This window comes from Cimex lectularius, unplaced genomic scaffold (assembly GCF_000648675.2).
Source record: "Cimex lectularius strain Harlan isolate CLEC.00 unplaced genomic scaffold, Clec_2.1 scaffold155, whole genome shotgun sequence".
Lineage (NCBI taxonomy): Eukaryota > Metazoa > Arthropoda > Insecta > Hemiptera > Cimicidae > Cimex > Cimex lectularius.
This window is the reverse complement of record NW_019392710.1, coordinates 27,571-49,238: the sequence shown is the minus strand read 5'-3', so window position 1 is coordinate 49,238 and position 21,668 is coordinate 27,571. Positions and strand designations below refer to the sequence as shown.

The 21,668-nt window shown below is 35.8% G+C and overlaps 1 protein-coding gene across 1 annotated transcript in view; it reads left to right on the top strand.

Moving 5' to 3' along the window:
• Window positions 1-18,356, top strand: part of LOC112126716 — a 121,263-nt gene extending 102,907 nt beyond the window's left edge. The window contains exons 4-5 of the mRNA XM_024226353.1: window positions 11,109-11,269; window positions 18,155-18,356. Coding sequence (XP_024082121.1) covers window positions 11,109-11,269; window positions 18,155-18,307 — 314 coding nt within the window. The 3' untranslated portion in view covers window positions 18,308-18,356. The remainder of the gene's footprint in view (window positions 1-11,108; window positions 11,270-18,154) is intronic.
• The last annotated feature ends 3,312 nt before the right edge of the window (window positions 18,357-21,668 follow it).

Genomic DNA, 21,668 nt, shown 5'->3' with positions numbered 1-21,668 from the left:
AAATTAACTTTACGTAAATCAAATTGCAATTTCAAATTTCAAATAAATTGCAAGCTAACATTTCCAAACAATTTGAACGTTTTTGTTAACTAAATTGCACTTTTCTGAACAAACAGTAATATTTGGTTTATCGACTTTTCTCAAGCCAAAATAATCTTTTTTTTTAAATTCAATTCAATCGTTTTCCAAACGAAATGGGTTTTTCCAAGTCATTCCATTTTCCAAATCGAACATTTTTTTCAAATAAGAATGGCCTTTCTGTAAATTAAATAAATATTCTTAAAACAATGTGACCATAAAAAAATTTGACTATATTTTTCCAAATAACGTGAACATTGTAAAACCAAATTTCACTTTTCTAAATCAAATGAACATAATCAAAACAATCTGAACATTTTTACAACTAAATTGCACTTTTCCTAATAAATATTTATATTTTGATTATTAAATTCACTAATTTCGTGGTCCGCTTGACCAATTAATATATTACAATTAATTAAGGTTTTTAGTTGAGATAAAAAAGTCAATGGCACGAGCGGGATTCGAACCCACGATCTTCGGCTAGATTCGCCGCTGCTCTACCACTTGAGCTATCGTCACCAATGAAAAATGGCAAAAAGGAGGGAAAACTCAAAAGGTGGGGTTGAGATAGGCGGTTGGTGTCCGAGTGGATCGAGTGGTAGAGCAGTGGCGTATCTAGCCGAAGATCGTGTGTTCGAATTCCCTTAAAGAATTTTGGGTAACGAGAAAGCAGACAGACTGTCCAGAGGAGGATCCCAAGACCATACATAGGCCCCGAACCTATTCTTGGGATAACAAAAACAAATATTGAATCCTCCATCGCAGAATGGATCCAAGCAAAACAAAAGTAGAAGTGGATAAACTCTAGCGGTGCTAGACATAGTAAACTTACGATGAAACAACCCCCACCGAGACTGGCTAAAACACTACTGCAATTGGAGAGGGCCAAACTCAGAGGAGTGGTAGGACTACTTAGGTCACTGGCATCTGAGAAAACATGTACACAACATGGGTATATACAGCGATGATCCCATTTGCAGATTATGAAATGAGGAGGAGGAAACAGCCACTCATATCATCTTCGAATGCGAAGCAACAGCTCAATGGAGGTTTAACATAACGTACGGAAAAAACGTAGGGAATCAAATTGCAGCAGCAACAGTCAATGACCTGATACTTCTAAGAAGAAGGATTGACTGTATTGACTGAACTAAGGAACTAGGAAGGTACAATAGGCCAGAACTGGCTGCAGTGCCTGGGGAATACAAATCCCCCTTCCTAGTATCCTTTTCTAACATACCATACCATTGAACCAAATTGAACTATTTCTAGTTTTTTCTCTTTCTATGAAATTATCTTTGTTGCTCTTTGATTTTGTCAGACTCAATAATAAGGTTAATATTTATATACTCAAATGTGTTCACTAAATTTTAAAGATTACTATTTTGTACTTGAAAATATTAAATTTAAAATAATAAATAAATGAAAAGTAACATTAGAAAAGGAAAACTTGATTTCGCCAGGAAAAGGTCGAGATTTGGAAAAGGTAGAATTTGTCTTAATAACTACGATACATGAAGCAATCATCGAAACTTCACGTTCAAGGTTTCACTTTTTAAGTGCTTTGTTTAATAGAAAAAGTTAATTCAAACGCTATATTTTGCGATTAATTTCTAAATCGTGTTTTGTTTTAACATAGTACATAATTGTAAACATGCAAAATTCACCAATTATAAGAGAAGAAACACAGTATGTCATTTGTTAAAGTGTCCAACCAACAGCTTTACTTCATTACCGGCTCCGTCTATTCCCGCAGTTTTTATTTTTATTTCTGTGCCAGATAATTGGTAACATCTTGAAACTCTGAATTCTGGAAGACCGAAATAAAATCTTGGCCTACAATATTGTCCAGCAATATGATTGTATCGTAAATCGAGATCGAGGTGATTAAGCTTCCGTTACATAAGAAAAATCAATGTATATACAGTCCTCATCGGTCTTCCATCTGGAAAATTCGACGTATTTTTCAAATAAGTACTTTGTAATATCCAGCATAGGTTTCAATCAATAATTTAATAGCTGTTTGAATTACATTTTGTCAGTGGGAACAATAATTGAAAAAAGTCCATGACTTTCATAAAATCCTCCAACGGTTTGTTAACAACAAACTGTTTTCTTAAAAATGGGTAGGAAGTTGTGAATTTTGTTGAGAAAATGTAACAGTCTCTTCAGACTCTCGTACAATGCTTTCGATTTACCGTGTAAGCAGTTTGTCCTCGAATGGGTTAACGTGAGTTTATTCCTAGAGCCGAGCCTTTTGAGAATCGCTAAATTTGAAAAAGCTGTCATCACTCGAGGCCACGAAACACATAAATTATGCTTTCAGAAATGCTGAATAATAAGCGAAGGGAACTCTCAAGAGAGAATTGACGTCATGCCCTCGCGGTCCTGGACGCAGAGCGGGCACACCCGAATCCCTGTAGAAGATGGTATCTCGAGACCGGCGTAAAAAAGAAGAAAGAGGCGAAATCACGTCCCCCCGAGCTCTGTAAGAATTATGTCATAGGTCGAGGATAACAAGCGGGGAGATGCGCACCCACACGCGTACAATCGGCGTCCGATTGAAACCCGCTTACGCACACCACTTGCAAACTCGGATTTCTTTCATCTACAGATGGATTAAAGGGTTAAATGGAAATTGTAATTAAACTCCCGTTTTTAGACAGACGCAATGACATTGTGGAAATTTATAACGGTTATTTCGAAACCATAGTCAGACCTTAATTACATAGAATTTCCTTTCAATAGCTTCAAATAAATTTTTCGTGCATTCAGCTTAAAACCCAGTCATTATTGTAATTTTTTTGAACGTGGAGTTGTAATTATTGCAATATCCATTTACGAGATGCATTCTTGATACTGGGCAAAGTATGTATATCGTACCTAAAATCAGAGATATGTAAAAATGCAATCCGTAATTTTGAGCGTGGTCGCCTCAGCTGTTTTTATAACAATGCTGTAGTTTCTAATTGCTGTTAACATTTTCTATTGAAATTATTTTCGCCTTTCTAATATTCTAATTATCGTCGCCATAAATAGTAAGATACAACTCATAAATTAGATTATACCCTTATAACATGAATTTTGGTCGTTTCCAATCATTTCAAATCTAATCCTCGTCATTTTCGTCTTTCAGGTTATTTTCGGCATTCACCTTCCATCATCAAAGCTGCGTTCATTGTCCTTCCTTACCTTGGTTATATCCTTATCAACTGAAATAATTATTTAATAGAAGCTATGGTCAGATAATTTTCTTCCGATTTTTGTCAATCGTAAATTTATGTGACTAACAAAATTAAAAGTTTTATTATAACAAAGCGTTCATATCGGGAGATTTTGTCTTGTATCCTGAGGGAAGAGCCTGTGGTTACAAATCATCCTGGTCTGTCGGACGCGCATCTGGATTTTGCCATCTTCAGTGTGTGATTGCAATTAAAATATCGTCATCTTCTACTTTTATCAATAACTAGGCTGAAACAACAGAACTCTCAACTGAAGATGGATGATGAAATTACGAAATGCGCCTGACAGACTAGCGAGGACGGGGTGGCTTGTAACTAATCAGAAATTGTTTATAAGTAAGGCTAAACCATACTACCCGTTGGATGTGCGGAAGAAGGTTCAAAACTCGTTTTCAACACTTTTCCATAATAATCCCAAATAAAATTCCATGGCCATGCCGGAATTCAAAGTCAGAAAGTCTAGCGTGGGAAATACTACTCGAATGCAATAACTGCTCGACCATTTCGGATCCAAACAAATTACTTATAATATTTTTGTGCACTTTTTTAAAGAAGTTAAATAATACTTTGTCGTTTCAACTACTTAAATACTTAAATCATTAATGCATTTAAACGCCTTTTTTTAATATTTGCCTTTGGCACTTATCAAAAATAACAATTTTAGTAATTCTGATTTTCCTGCTATCATATACAGTTATAAGTTATCCTTTTCTAAGAATTGCCAAGAATCGTATTTCTAGTGTGCTTATTATTCAGGGATTGAAAATTGTTGTTATATTTTTGAAAATAAAAACACGTTTTGCTGGTTTTTCAAAAATATAAATTTCAAAATACGCATTTCACCTCTAATTTTTGTAAAGATGAGTTCTTTTTGTGCCCCTTCGAAGAATTTGGCCGGCATTCAATCACGGAAGAGTGGCTTGAGAAGCATATCTATCACCTGAAAAAATTACAATGGACTTGAAAGACATGGATATTTCGCATCAAAATAATGACCTCTAATCACCAAAACAAGTCGATTATTTTCCATCATTTTCGCTCCAGGTTTCACCCGCAGAATGAAAACAAACTGAATATTAAAAAGTGAACATGCACAGCAAAGGGAAAAGGAATAAATAAAAATACTGCGGGTAGTTTATCCGTTTAATTGCCTGTAAAATAATTCTTTTGAATTACCCTTTAATTGCTTTAATAAAATATACGTCTAAATCATGAAAATACGTTTTTCCTCTATTACCATCGAATATATGATACTAATGAACTCTGTCAAAACTAAAAGTTATCACCAATATCAATCACTCCGGGCTACTAATGCTGAATTTGAACTCGATCTATTCATTCGCCTTGCGATAAATTTGTCGTCGAATATGACAAACATTTGAAATTAATTAATCTTTATATAAGGTATTGGTTGAGATAAAAAAATTCAGTGTCATGAGCGGGATTCGAACCCAGACCCTCGGCTAAATACGCCGCTGCTCTACCACTTGAGCTATCGTGACTTCGATCCACTCGGACACTAACTTCCCATCTCAACCCCACCTTTCGAATTTTCCCTCCTTTTTGCCCTTTTTCAAATGTCGTGTAATCTATTCGATTCTCGGCGACAAATGAAATGGCCACGGAGAGCTCGTGACACTGATTTTTTTATCTCAACCAGTACCTTATATAAAGATTAATAAATTGAAAAACGTTATACGGTCAATAGGACCACGAACTCAAATGAATTTGAAATTAAATAATTGAAACAGAGGGAGAATTCTCAAACAACTCTTACAACAGGCAGATCATTGCCAATGATGACTTGTGGTCTGCCTTCTCCCTCTATTTCCTCGTGATCGAACATGAACCGCATTTGATAGAAGAAATGCACATTGCATGCTTTATCCAAAAACTACGATAGCTACTTGAATTTACAGTAAAATGAACGGTTCATGACTTCATCCACCATTATTGAATTTTAAAATTAGACTAAATCGAAACATAATCAAATCTTTGTATTGAGGCCTTTTTCGTTATGACATTTTTTCATGTTGCCAACAGAGTGGTTAGCCTGTCATTTGGCCCGATCATTTTTATCCTCACTGCGGTCTGTCAGACGCGTTTTGCTAACTGCAGTAAATGCCTAAACTTGCTTGTCAGACTAAATAACGACTGAATGGAGGGGTGGCAATTAAGAATTCCAAAACCGTTTTGAAAGCCTTTGATCAACTACGGCCTATATAGGTCTATTGTCGAACCCCTATTTATGACCATACTGTGGAATGTAAGCTGGTTCCCACAACACTAAGCACCTTCCTCGATGCTTCTTCGCGCACTATTTTGGCTGGAGCATTGCCTTACCGATGTGGCTGTACGTAAGCGGCGTGTAATTTTCTTCGCAACCTGCCTGCTTAGAGAGAGAAAGGACTTTCTTCGCTTTCCATATTGAGAGTTCCACAGTTTCAACTTTAGCCCACTTTAAATTGCGTTCTTATTCTGCCCACTTTAAAATAATCTTATTGTGTTTTCCTAGAGTTATTTGGCAATTTAGGCATTCTCAGTCTGGTTTTGATCTAAATACGCATTTTGTGCCTAGTTTCATGATTCTCCGAAAATTTGTGCACTTTCATATTTTATTTTGAAGCTCCTGTGCAAAGAGATGTAGTGCAACAATCACAGCTTGGAAGATAGTTGGGATTAGCATTAGATGTAGGTATTGTTAGATTGCCAGAGTAGAATTCGGCCCTTTAACCCCTTCACCTATTCCGTTTTGTCCGGATCCATCCCTGTACCGTCTTAGGGCACCTTCATAAACAAATTGGTCGGAAACGACTAACTAATTAACATCACCCCACAGAATTCAAGGAGAATCATAATATGTATTTTTTTAACAATAACACATTCCCATTATATTTTAGGTGAGAACTCAGTTACACACTGAGTAATTACAAATGTTGACAGCTCAATATGCTATAACTATTTTTTTTTTTTTTTTTTTTACAATGGATACCAGGGACTGGTGGTGTTTCCTCCTGAGCACTGCAGCTGAGCTGTACAGTTTATTGTACTTTATCCTTGGCTCCATTTTTTTTTGGGGGGGGGGGCTCGCAACACAAATGTGAACTTGAGCCCCCGTTGTGCCGGTGTTCTTCCATCGAAGAAACTCATTGTTTAAGGGGGTTGGGACCAAATTCAGGGTCGCTGAGATCTGATCCCGCTCCTTCCATTGATGAGTGCCGTGTCAATTTCTTTCAACTGCGGCCACCGGTCCCCTTAGGCGTCAGAAAAAGTTCAGAGGCGACGGTGGGAATCGAACCCACGACCGCGGGATCTACTAGCCGTGAGTCTGACGCCTTAACCAATCGGCTGCCGCGGCCCCCTGCTATAACTATTACTGTAGATAGTTTTCTAAAAATTAAAAAAAGAGAAAGATTAAAATGCTGATTTAGTACTTGAGGTCATTTTTATCTTGAGAACTCAAGTAACACCCTACAATTTAAATAATACGTTTTATCTTTTTTAAAATATATTTTCGTACATACATGACTTTCCACAAACAAACTGTTAGGCAGGATTTTGCACTTGCAGTGGTTTGTCAGGGATGTAAGCAGGGTGTCGCTGAAGGAAGATTGTGAAATGCCCAAACAAAGTCTAAAAGACCACAGAACAATTAGGATAAGCAGACCAAATTAATGATCAGAAAGGGCCAAGCTATACCCTGAATACCAAAAGAAGAAACCCACGAGTCTTAAATTATTTTGTTAAGCCATTCTTGTTTTTTTCAGATTAAATAAAAATTAAAATGAATGTGATTTTTGGCAAGAATAGGGAAGGTTAGTAAAATTGTGGCTAACTAGACTTGAAACAATTTATTGAGTGAAATTGAACTATAATCGAACATAACTACTTATTTGTCTCAACGTTCTCTGCGCAAAAAAAAAAAAAAAAAAAAAAACAATTTTCGAACGATTTAAAAGGGGAAATCAACCGGTTATCTCTCCTTCATTCTCCAATCACAATTTCAGTCACCTATGATTTTAGTTGGCGAAATCAAATCTGAAATTTCTTTCTTTGGTCAAGGGAATAAGGGCTTGGTATTTCGTTCGCCGAGGCACGTCGAGAATGCTCTCCCAAGGGCTGAAAATCCTTTGTTTATTACTCTCAATAAGGGCATTCTTATAAGTGCCCGAAGCGAAGGACTTTTCTTTCCGACTGGGGCTCAATTTCCTACCATTTGCCAATGTAAACGACCTCCGTGAGGCGTATACGCGTCTGACGCAATTTAAAACGAAAAGGAATGAGTTAAGCCTACGCCAGATGAAACGGCCGAGATTAGCCGTCTGCCAATGGTCCTGTAATTGCCGAGAAAGCGTTTTAGGTCGGCCGTGAAGTTCAAATGTCGGACAAATGCAACTTATTTTTGTATTACAACACCGCAATTTCGTGCAATTTTCCGTTGCTTTAATCAATCTTCAAATCTTCGGCGATTTAAAATTGGGACGAGACGAATCCTTGTAACTGCGAGTTCAATTTTCAAATTATATATTACTCAAAAGTAGAGAAAAGGAGGAGAGGTCAGAACGGGAAACGAAGTTCGTGAAAAATTGAAAAGTGGAAAGAGTATATCAATTCAATAGTTAGAAAGGATGGTTCTCCTCACAAACAATTTATTAGTAGAACTATCCTTTCGAGAAACTGAACAAATATAACACCTGTAGTTTCGACGTTTTCGAGCATTCTTGAATAATTATTATTACTGTTTTCGTCTATAAGGCACGGTACAATATATCATCGTCAGCAATGATATGGTATATAGATGGCTCCAAAACAAATGAAGGACCGAATCTGGCGTTTTCTGTATAAGTCTAAAAAATGGGCAATCAACTCATTAGGGCCGTACACTTCGTTCTTTCAAGTAGAAATACATGCCATCAATGCTTGTGCTCTGGAAAATCTTAAAAGAGGTTACACTGACAAAACAATCCTAAGATATGATAGCCAAGCACCCATTAAAGCATTAGCTTGTAAAAGAATTATATCAAAATTAGTCAGTGAGTGCATCCAAACTCTCTAAAACATGGGGAAAGATAACAACCTGATTATACCTTGGGTGCCAAGGCACAGAGGAATTTTGGGTAACGAGAAAGCAGACAGACTAGCTAGAGGAGGATCTGCAAGACCGTATAGGCCCCGAACCTACACTTGGGATAATAAAAACAAATATAGAATCCTCCATCGCAGAATGGATCCTAACAAAACAAAAAGAGAAGTGGATAAACTCTAGCGGTGCTAGACATAGTAAACTTACGATGAAACAACTCTCACCAAGACTGGCAAAATCACTGCTGCAACTGGTGAGGGTTAAACTCAGAGGAGAACAGGTCAGTGGCATCTGAGAAAACATCTACACAACATGGGCATATACAACGATGAGCCCATCTGCAAATATATAATGAGGAGGAGAAACAGCCACCATATCATCTTCAAATGCGAAATAGCAGCGTAATGAACATTTAACCTAACATACGAAAAAACTGAGGGAATGAAATTGTAGCAGGGACAGTCAATGACTTGATACATCTAAGCAGAAAGATTGAGTCTATTGCATTGAACTAAGGAACTAGAAAGGTACAATAACCAAGAAGGCTGCAGTGCCTGGGAACCCTGCTTCCTAGTATCCTTATCACCATACCATACCATCTTCATCTGCAGTTGTTGACGATGATGATAGATACTACGATGTGGGGTTTGTTTCACAAGCATTACAGATTTCTGGCTTATTGTACTTAACTAGTTCTTTAGTTCAGTTCAATCGGCTCGAGTGCTAGGTCATAGACTGTCGTTGGTTATCCCTCTATTGAGGCGCTGCTTCACATTCGAAGACGATATGGCTGGCTGTTTCTTCCTCGTCATTGCATAACCTACAAATGGGGTCATCATTAATTATGCCCATGTTGTAGAGATTTTTTCTCAGATGGCAGTGACCGGTAAATAGTCTTATCACTTCTCTGAGTTTATTTCTCTCGAATTGCAGCCATGAGTTTGCCAGTGTTAGTGAGGGTTGTTCTTGCATACGTGTTTATCGCATCTTGCTTCTTTTGGGTCCATTATATGATGGAGGATCTGTGTTTCTTTTTGATAACCCAAGACTGGTTTCAGGGATTATATACCGTCTCGCAGGTCCTCTTCTTTTCCTTACGATATCTGTGTGTCTTGGTACCCAAGCTATCATTAGGTTGTTGTGTTTCGCGCGGTTTTGTTAATTTTGGATGTATTCTTTTATTAACGATTTTTATGTATGCTAATGCTTTAATAGCTGCTTGGCGATCCGATTTTTTTGCCATCTATTATGATTTTCTAAGGCACAAGCGTAGATGAATTTATTTCAGCTTGAAAGACTGAGGTGTACGTACCTAATGAGTTTGATTATTCATGTTTTGGGTTTGTACAAAAAAAGCCTGATCCGTTTCTTTCATTTATTATAAGCTATCTGTGTACCTTAATAAACTTGTATCTGATGTTTTCTTGAATTCTTCTTTTCCTTTGTAGTCTGTTGAGACTTTATAAAATGTTGTAAAGAGTGTTTCCAGGATCATACAGTCAGTCCCCATTTCTAAGCATGGATTTCTGATTTTATTGTTATTGTCGCGAGTCCAAAGTGAATAGGTCCCATCTAATTTGATTGTTACTGGATATAAACTTTTTCTTGTTTCTCCTTGCACAAATATTTCTACTAGAAGTAGGTGGCATTACCCATTACCCCTGTGATACATAAGTTTGCTTGTCTGCCAAATGTTTGGGAGGCTTGTTTTTGTTGAGTTTTGGTCCACCAGATTAGTAAGCCATAGGATAATTTAGGTCGTATTCTTTATCTGTAATTGGGTATACAAGCCGACCAAAACCGAGTTGAGAGGTAACCAAAAAGTCCATTTAGTAAAAGTGCTCTATGTGACCTTGTAAAAAAATTAACAACTAGTTTGGTCGTGCGTGCTCTTTTGGGGTATAGGCAGGCAAATCATACATTTTTGACAAAATAATCATAGGCAGAATTTAAATACACTTGTATTCTTAATTTTCATTTATTTTATTTTTTTATTTAAGCTGACAACAAGTAAAAGGTATTATATTTTAAACATTTAATCTGATACCAGTCGGTGTGGTATTTCTCCTCACAAAAGCTTAACTGTTAAGTAACTTAAATTGTTTATAATGTCAGCTTGTAATAAATTAGAAATACACATATTATTTAACGGTTTTTATTTTCTACAGTTTATTATCTTAAATGATTTTTACGGTATAAATTTGCATAATATACGTGTTACGGAGTAGTCTGAGGTTGGTGAATTACCACTTGGCACTTGATGTGAGGTGGGCGACCAACGGTAGATCCACTTTCTACATTAATGAACATGTACAGGGAGGCCTTATAAATAAATTATACGGCTCTGAATATAGGACCGTTTTACGTTTCATGACCTCTCATAGTGTTCGTAGGTCAGGCTGAACGAGCGAACATAACTTCATTCGCCTTGGAGATGTCAAATAAATACAGTTAAAGAGAATCCCCAATCCGCTATGTTCAATTCAAGAGAAATTAAATTAATAAAATTTTCCAGCTTTCATTATTAATTTAACTGTAAAAAATTCATGACTATTCGGACAAACCCGTGCAAATTTTTTCTCGCTGATGAATGTCTCTATTGTTCGAAAAATTCTGTCATTCTAGCATTTTAAGATAGAAAACTGAAGATTAGCAATAAAACAAACCCTAATCCACAATCTAACATGAATTTTTGTTTGCAGGTATATTCTGGAGCTTCCGGTTCGCTGTGCCTCGACGAAAAATGCCGCCGCCCGGCCCTCAAATCTCCAACCCCCAGCCCCACATGGACATTTCCAAATGGCTGGACATCCTGGAACTCAAACAGTACCACCACATCTTCGACACGTACAAAGGAGTTGAGGTAAAGTCCTGTATTTCCTCGACTATCGACCTGCGTTGTGCCATAGAGGAGGGGTCAATATTCAATTTCCTGAGGCTTACACGGGCTCACAAGCGCCGCACGGATTAGCAAACGTTAAAGCACAACAAACTATTTTCCGAGTTTGTTTCAAAAAATAACAAATTAATGAGAATTTTTTTTAACCATCTTTTATCCTTGAATGTCAAATACAAATTCGGTTTATTTGAATATAACCATCTGATAGGATTGACTGATACACCGTGAACATAAACGATTACCGGATTAATAATTCAGACCTACGGCCTGGATTTGATCTGGAAAGGGATTAAGTACATTACGAGCTTCCGGCATTTCCTGGCCATCCTACCAAGCCCATTACTCGATGCTAATTTACTCATAGAACCCCTTTACAGGATCGTGACTTCCCGATAAGAGGGCACGAGCACGGCCGGGATCATTAGTAAATTACAGCTCAAAGACTCTATTAATAGTCAATTTAAATCAAATTACATTATATTGACCAATGAAATACATATAAAGTTTAAATATAATAAAATAAATACATAACTTTAAAATTGACAGTCAGTGTCAACGAAGATTTATCAAGCTATAAGATGACAACGTTCTTCCTGAAAATTCGATCTCTTGATCCAGTATTTTATATAAACTCAAAAATTTTGAGGATGTATTGAATTTTCACAGTCATACTCCCGAAAGCTAAGCTTTAATATTAGCTCAAAAAAAAAATTATTTTGCCAATCCTAAAAAAGTTTACCGCTGTTAATTTACGGTTGTTATTTAATTGTTTATTTATGTTTCTTTTATTGTCTATGCAGACATTCAAATTTTATATTAATTTGAAAACGTGGCTTGAATTGAAGCTCAGTCATTTTTCTGCCCAAGCTGAACATAATAATAAACAGGTTTTTCTTAGTCTTTAGTTACATTTTTTCTTCCGTAGATACGACTTGTGAGCACGGTTGGTTGAAAAATGGGCCGAAGGACATCAAGATCATTCCATGACTAACCTCTTAAGAAATCATTCTATGAAAATCCCATCAAACTGTCGTAGAACTACTAATTATGCATCTTTTCTTCAGAACGACATTTTTAGACTTTTAATTGAAGAATTTATGAACCTTATATGTGAATTCCGTAAGAGCTGGGTGTGACTAAAGTAGCTGTAACGTCAAAAACATTGTGTTTCTATGAGGTTATATAAAAAATGGGGCCTTTATTGATACATAATAACAATTGGACGAAGAAATGGTTCATTTATGTCGTCCTGCTACCGAACCTGTCAAAATTCTGATGAAAGAACTGCGGTTAATATTGGAAGATGGGCTGAAGACCGTCAGCAGCACTCGATGACTAATATCTTAAGAAATTAATGGGCGTAAATCCCCATGAAACAGACAAAGAAGCAGTTATATATATATATTTTCTTGAGAATTATATTTTTAGACTTTTAATTGAAAAATTTATGAACCTAAGACATGTGAATTTCGTAGAGCAGGGTGCGGCTTCAGCAGTTGAAACGTCAAAAACATTGTGGTTCTATGATTTTACGTCCAAAAGTCGGCCATAATTTCGACAGGACGAAAAAATGGATCATTTATGTCACTCCGCCCAAGCTGTCTAACTTCTAACGAAAGGACCTGTGAACCGCGATTAGCATTGGAAGATGGGCTGAAGTCCTTCGACAGCCTTCGACGACTAACCTACTAACCTCTTAAGGACGCCGTCACCAGAACCTTAAAATCTTAAGCTTAGAACGACATTTTCAAGAAAGTTGTAAAACCTATGATATATCTGGGTATCGAATGAGTTGGTTGAAAGTGAGCAACTGAATCGTCAAGTGATTCTTTTCTAAAATTGCTTGTTACAAAATGTGCCATTTATTGCCAATAACCAAAATAAATCGTACCATTCATTTCCCTTGCCAATAACCCAGCGTTGTTAAATTTTAATGAAAGAACACGTCGTGGTGGCTTTGTAAAAAATTTTCCATGAGATACTACCCACAAAAACCAACTCCGCGGATGACGGTAAACAACAATCTACGTAAAACTTCTTGCAGCTCATCTTGACACTATTAGAACGACAGTTTCCAGACAATTAATTTATCTTAATTATATCTTAATTAATCGGAAAAGTTAAAATCTCTCTTAACAGCAGGTCCCGAATGTAATGAACGTAAGCACCGCATATGTCAAGAGATATTTCTCGGCATGCATGTCAAAAAGAGCCATTTCTTACGCACATAATAATGTATAAGTAAGCGACGAAAAATAATTCTTGAATTACGACAGCGATCAATCTGTGGTTAGATGTCGATCGACCACCTTTGGTTGACTGATGGGTTAGGGGCATTTATTTATTCTTCCTTATTTGGACCAAGGTATTTTCATTAACCCAACAATCTTACGCCAAGATACTGACCAAATTCACCTCAGTGCAATTTGGTTGACATTGCCCGACGTCTGTTTCATTACGGAATCTGAACAAATTTCCTGATCTGTGCTTTAGGCTACCTGTTTGTCAGACCTTGGACAATTTTACTCTGAGGGAGATATTTTGCAAACCAATTTTCGTTACCCTAAGCGTTGCAGTCTTGTTCTATTCATAGTTCGTTAGTTCAGTTATTATATTCTTTTTTATTGATTGTTTTTGGTGTAATTCTTTTCACTTGGTCTTCTTGGTACTCAGTTGTTTCTATTGAGCGATTGATTCATTCACGAAGTAAGAGAATATTATTAGCAATTTCTTCTTTTTGATTGTATTACCTAAAAATGGGTTTATTGACACATAAGCATTTTTTTCGTAACCAGCTTTTTCAGAGCTTAGAGCATATTTAGAGATTTTTCGACCTCTTAGACAAAACCATCGGACAAAAATGACATAAGCACAATAATATGGGAATGAGGAAACAAGTCTATCGAAGTGAAATCGTGAAAAATGAGACAGATACAAACAATATAAACAAACATAAAATCAAACTAAGTCACTCACCTCAACAGTACCAACAAGCATGAAACAGGACGTCCAAAAAAGAACGAAAAATTAGCATACACAAAAATTTAAAATATACAAATACAATACTTTTAATACTAAAAAAATTTAAGTATACAAATTAATAGCAATTCACTACCACATTCAAAACAGCATACGACTAAAAAGAAAAACGTCACAAATACCGACCGGAACAATAACCAGAATAGACTCAATCCACTAAACATGGCTACAAATAAAACTCCGAAATACGCTCAACGGCCCTTTAGATAAAGATTGGACTTCACAAAAATCGGGCAAACCAAAATCGAAAAGCCAAAATGCCTATGACAGAACTCAGCCAGGATAAGTAGACAAAAATGATCATTAAATCATTAACGACCAAAATTCTTGGACCATTTTGCTGGAGGAAAATATTTTGTAAGTCAATTGGGGGATAAAAACGTTTGATTTTGGTTTATCTAATAGTTCGTTTTGTTCCTCCAAAATATTGTACAAAAATGTTACTTATGTCAGAAAGCATTGTATTCTCTTTATGAAATTTTCTCTTTAGTTTTCTATTACAACATGAAATTTGTTTTTCTGTTAGAATTTTTTCTTGGCAGTTAGTTTCACGTGATAAAAATCGCTAATGTGCCGGAAGAACTGCGATATTTCATGTAAATTCTAAGGTCCTTTGACAATTATTTGATGTTTTGTTTGTTCGAAGAATACGTGACTAGGTTGGATATTACACCTAATGTTATTTTTCAACGATAAACACATAAATTGTAGGTTTGAAGGGAAACACGATTTTAGAATATAGATTGTATTATGCATATTCGGGGTAGAAATCAGTTGTGAAAAAGTGCAAAAATTAGTTTTATTAAAGTCAAATAGATGAAATATGCCAATTTTATAAGCGATTTTTGAGAATTATTTAAATGAAATATTATTATTCCAAGAAGTGTGAGTTTCAACAAATTTTGTGAAAAATATTAACGAATAAACACTACCTACATGTATTCAATGTTCAATCAACACATTTTGCAGTACCGCCAATTACAGGCCCCAGCTCATTTGTTTGTTAATTAAATGTAAATAGCTTGAAAATAAAGAACAATCAGGACTCCGCCGTTTTCTTTGATTTATTACTTGATAGCTCTTCAAAACTGTGATTGGCTCTATTATTATTTTAGTCTTAAAATTCAGACGCTTTGCGGTAATGATAGTTTTTATCAGCTTGGACAAAATACGTGTCAGTATGTTGTTTTAAAACAGGGACGGCTATAAATGAATAATAAATACTTTTTAAACGGCTAATAAACCCGATATCAACATATTCATCACGAAGATAGTCCCCCGGATAAGATAAATTATTCATGACGCAACTTTAATTCCTGATCGTTATATCTCGGACAAGGAAGCAGAACTGGAGTACTATACATACTAATCGTTTCGATACATTTTTTTCCAAATTTATTTGAAGCGCTTATACTAAATAAGAACGGCCTTCTCACAATTGTAATGAAGGAATATTTTAAGATTGACGTTGACAAAAACAAAACAAAAATCAATCCTTAATCGAGGATATTATGCATTATAAATTATTCAACTGTGACTAAGGATTAAACTATCAAACCAGAAGTATAACCTGCAACACATCACTACACATTTTTTATTATCATTGCTTAACAATTTTAATTATAAGTTAATCAGGTTTCGAAACATTTTCAAACCGGATATTATAATAGATAATAACTTGGTAAACTTACAGTCCTTGGTAGTGTTTGAACTGAGTCTGCATATAACAAATCCTAAACAGTTATTAAAAACTAAAATTAAATTAAAATTATGTCAATTTATAGACATCTTTACGATTGTTTTGCCCTGATGATTACCTTAAAATAGGTCGAAAGCATGGCAGATAACAATTAAATTTGCTTTTCATCTATTTGACCAAACCGAGATTCAGATTATTCGTGAGTAAAAAGTGATCGATACAAGTAACATATTTTAAAGGATATATGCTAATAAATATTTTACAGTATAGATTATTTTTCAGCAGGTGCGACTTGGAGATAGACACATGTATATCTTCGAAATCTATTGCGGTTCTCCGTTATGATTTGATGTTTAGCTTATATCGATGAGTTTGAATGACCTAAGTGTAATTAAAGATCAACCCTCCCTAAGAGCTCAGTCTTCGCTTAAATTTTCCTTATTTAAGGACTTGACTCACCCCCACACCTTACTTAATCTACAGAGAGAGAATCTATATTCTCTTAGTTTATCAAACTTAAGATGGCTATTAAAAACCCGTTACCAGACCTTAACTTGAACTCCGCAGTTTGGACGAGGGGAAGGGACGGGTTATGTGCCCTTTGCAATTCCCAATCCGCGGAAACAATGTTTATCGCTGAATGTACAACATTGGGCGAGATCAGGTTGTTGCACTTGGGATCTTTTTTCCTCTCTAGAAACACACTGGTAGATCTGTTGGATAGCTCAGATACAAGGGCGCTCACTCAGTACGTCCGCCAAGCCTGGAAATATAGGTTAGACCTAGTTATGGAATTCAATTTTTGACCCCTCCAATTCATTCCAATTTCCTTTATATATTATATGATTTTATTATACCCAATTTTTTGTCACTTTACGTTTAAGATTTTTCCCCTTTGTTTGTTTTTTATTATAAGTATTTTTGACTTCATTAGAGTTCGTGGTCCGATTGACCGAATAATGTTTTTCAATTAGTTAATCTTTATTTATTTAGAAATCGTGAGATGCGGTCTGGTGTGATGTAGGTTTCAGAAAAACATTTTCTTTAACGTGCCAACGTTTCGATCTTTATTGAGATCATCTTCAGCGCCTGGGATTTACAAACATTGTTTATATATTACTATTACATTTTGGATGTGGAAAAGTGAATTTATACAATGCAAAATATATTTTTTATATATTCAATCAAAGTATTTCTACTCACTCAAAGTGTTTGTCTTCTGTGTAATTGTGCCATTCTTGCGTGTCGTGTCGAGAGTGCCAGTGAGATATTGCTGTTTTATGTTCATCACACCAGACCGCATCTCACGATTTCTAAATAAATATCGATTAACGGTCACTAATCACCACACACGTTAATCTTTATATAAGGTATCGGTTGAGATAAAAAAGTCTGTCCGTGGCCATTTCATTTGTCGCCGAGAATCCAATCCGATTTCATGACATTTGAAAAATGTCAAAAAGGAGGGAATATTCAAAAGGTGGGGTTGAGATGGGAAGTTAGTGTCCGAGTGGATCGAGGTCACGATACCTTTGTAAATAATCATACAGCTATATTCATGGAAATAAAAAGCATTAAAAAAAAGATCTTCTTCGACGTACATTGATCCTTATCCCTGAAAAAAGCTAATAAATCTTTGATTATCGGCTGTGTAAGTGAATTGTAAATTCAATGTTAATAGAATAATTTAAAAGTTAATAACTCTGGCTGTAAACGTGACAACGTCCTCAGATAAACGAAATCGTTCAACCTTATTACATGCTGTTGTACTTTATTATCATAATGCGGCCTTGTTCTTATTGAAATAACAAACGGAAGTTTGCTCTTTCATAACGCCGCTCTCTCTCTCAACCTTCGATATTTGCTTGCCATATTAATTTACATACCAGTCCTAGTATTTTAAGTCCACTATTACAAATATTGAAAATACGAAAGACGTGCGAAAGAATTCTAGTGTCGTCGTAATTGTAAAATAAGCACGCTAAACCTGGCACGTATGAATATATTTTATCGCATTTCAACTTTATTAGCCAAAACGGCTTAAACGCCGTTAATTAAACGGGCCATTGTTCATTCTCAGTTTTCATAGCAAGCTTTTGTCATTGTTCCAGGACCTACTTCAGTTTTCCGAGGCCGAGATAAAAGAGCTCGGCGTGAAGAATGCAGCCCACAGAGCCAGGATCGTGACAAGTTTAGTCGCTCTCAAGGATAAATACGAAAAAGGTATAATACCTCTTATTTATTACGTTTTGTCAACTGCTTAAGCCCCCCAAAAACACAAAAATTGGAATCGCGTACTGGCTTTCTAAAACTCTAATTTACTCTAATTTGAGTAAATTTCTATACACATTCTAGCTCTTGACTCAATCAAAGTGCAAAAAAAGCTTGTAGGTGAAAATTTGAATAGTTAAATGATGCTTAAATAATGTTGTTTGTCAACTTCTTTAAAACGTCCTTGGTCTGAGTCAGGGTAAAAATTAGAAACCTATACATCCTGCTTGTTGATGACTCACTAGATGGTCTATCCCATCCTCCGTATTGCTTAGTTATATATAATTTTAATAGTTTTTTTTATTGGTGTTTGCAGAAAAAAATATTTCTACAAACAAGCTAATAGAAAAGACGATTCTGAACAGAATCTTTAGATTCGTCGTTTCCGATCATTTTGTTCCGTCCATCCTCGCTGTTTTCCTTTGTCATGCTTCAATATATCACCATTTTAAGTTGTTCGTTTAAGTATTATTTTGCGAATCGCGTCCTCACAAACCCTCGGCTGAGGACGGCAAAATGAAATGAAAAATAAACTTTATTGGGACGTAATTTCTTATTGAATTATTAAACATTTACATCAACGCATTTACAAAGACCCAAGCCCTGACATGCCTATACAAAAATTTCTATATGCAAAAATATATTCCTACAAAGATAAATGAAAATCTTCTATATTGGAAATTAAAACCACAAGGGACACAATGTTCAACAGTCTCGACGAATCAATAACAAGTGTAAAATATGCATTCGTTGTATAAGAGTCGGCCAAAAAGCAACAAGCTCATCCATCACCCTTCCTCCCTGCTGTGGATTCTAAATTGGCCTAGTTTTATACTTGAAAATGGAGTTTAACGTATAGTCAGCAACAAAACTTTGTAACCAAGTTGACAACATCGGCTTTTACGTCAAATTGGTCAAAAGTTTGTTGAGCCTTGGGAGACATTAGGAGATAAGGGGATCCAGGATGTAAAATTCATTTCATACTCGACTTATTTTTTTATCGCAAGTATCGCCCAAGTATAAAATAAAACTGTAATACTAATGTGTTTTACTTATACAATCGTTATGTACAAAAGTGTTCTCTCAAATAAATTAAATTTCGTAAAGATTTCTCCTTCAGCAGAGTTGATAGCCATTTACTACATTTTTGAAATTTAAATACAACAGACACAGTACAACATTAAACATTTAAAAAAAGTCATACAAAGATTTTGTAAATGGCCTTTTCGTTGAGTTGAGAGGAGAGAGTTGCGTGAAAAAAAGGGCCATGGCCTGCGGTGGGAATCGAACCCACGACTGTGGGGTCTTCGTGTCGAGAGTTTAACACTGACCATTCAGCTACCCCAACGCGAGATTAAAATATGTTCTTTTTTTATGCGATTATGCAAAATGCAAATTCAAATAATGAAGTTAATTCGAAGTTGCAGTAATTAATCAAATTTCTAAATTTAAAATAATGAAAAAAATAAACAAGAATACAAATGAAAAATATTTTAATTATTAATTGTACTAATTAATAGCATCGAATTAATTATCAGAAGAACAGTTCAGTTGTTTCGACTACCTAAATAATAATAAACCCCACCTCTTATAGTAAGGTCAAGTTTCGCGAATTTATATCGTCAAAAGTATTATTTTCATCTTGAAAGACACGGAAAACTACAGATAATATGGAAATAGAAAATGATTAAAACAATAAAAACATATAAATCAACATCTCAGATTTTGGGTTTGGTTTTGCAGCCATGCACCATTTTTATCACAACGTTGCGATTTTTACTGACAAATTTTATAATAAAATAATATATATAGTAGTACACACGATAATCGTACATATTCTTCTCCTCTCGAAGATTGACAATCCAACCAACTAGGTTTTCCTTGTTGGTCGCAGAGTAGACAAAGTCCACAGATGAACATTCAAACCACCTCTTCAAGTCAGCCAAGAGTACTTAGAAGCGAAGTACAATACCTCAAGAGAATGTACATATTCTTCTCCTCTCGAAGATTGACAATCCAACCATCTAGGTTTTCCTTGTTGGTCGCAGAGTAGACAACGTCCACAGATGAACATTCAAACCACCTCTTCAAGTCAGCCAAGAGTACTTAGAAGCGAAGTACAATACCTCAAGAGAAGAAGTACTAAGAGTACTTCCTTCCCACAGAACCCTTCCCCATTCTTTTGCCCTCCCTCATTCCCTCAACGAATCACATGTCCCATATACCGTCTTTCTTTGATCGTTAGCAGAAATTCCTTGGGCCTGCCCATCCTACGAAACACTTCTTCATTTATAAACGATGGATACACGACGTGTGGAGTATGGGCCGGTATAATACACCTCAAAGACCTCGAGCTTCTTCAAGCGCTCAGCTTTCGCTACCACATAACACGACCGAGCAACTTGTCATGTGTTTATATTTATATCATCCTTACATAATATCATTCATATTCTCAACTGCACTAAGCATATATCGAATAAATTCTGAAAAAAAATAGCTCAAGGCATCTATATCGGCATATAACTCATTTTTAGGTTCGCACTTCTCATTAACTAGGGCACCAAGGTTTATATAAATACCTATATGACGCCATTAGTTTCACTCGCTCTCCACTCACTAATGGATTTATCTCTATTTTTGATTCTGAGAACGCGATCACTTTGGTTTTTGGACACATTCAGTGTTGGGCCATAGGTATCACTGAGCTGAACAATGTAGTTTATCATATAGTGCCCGCCATTTATGTTGTCAGCAAGCTGTACTGTGTCGTCCGCATACCGTACATTATTACTAGATTCGGACGCCCCGAGGAGATGGTTGAGGGTTTCTTTAACTATAGCCTCCGAGTCTGGATAAAAAGAAAGGATGATAAAATACAGCCCTGTCTACTTCCCCTCTCGATTATCATGGCTTCTGAGGCTGTTTGCTCACCTCGAACATCAGCTTGCTGACACCAATACAGCTTCAATATTAGCCGAAGTTCCCCGTTGTTCATTCCGGTTGTTATGAAAATGTCGATTAGTTTGTCATATTGCACACTATCGAAAGCATTGCGGTAATCAATAAAGCAAGCACGTTGACGTTCATATCTCTACATTTTGCAATAAAACATTTAATGATAAAAGAGGCTCAAGTGTGTGTACACAAGTTTGAAATCCGAACTGCGACTCATTCAACAAGATTTCACACTTTATATAAATTGTAGTATGTATTATACGTAGAAAGAGTTTTATCAAATCATAGAAGAAGGTTTACAAAAATTTTAAGAGTATAAAAGTATAAAAGAGAATAATTTCGCACAGGCAGAAGAAGTTTTTATGTTGTAATTTTCATAAATCTGACCACACGTTCATG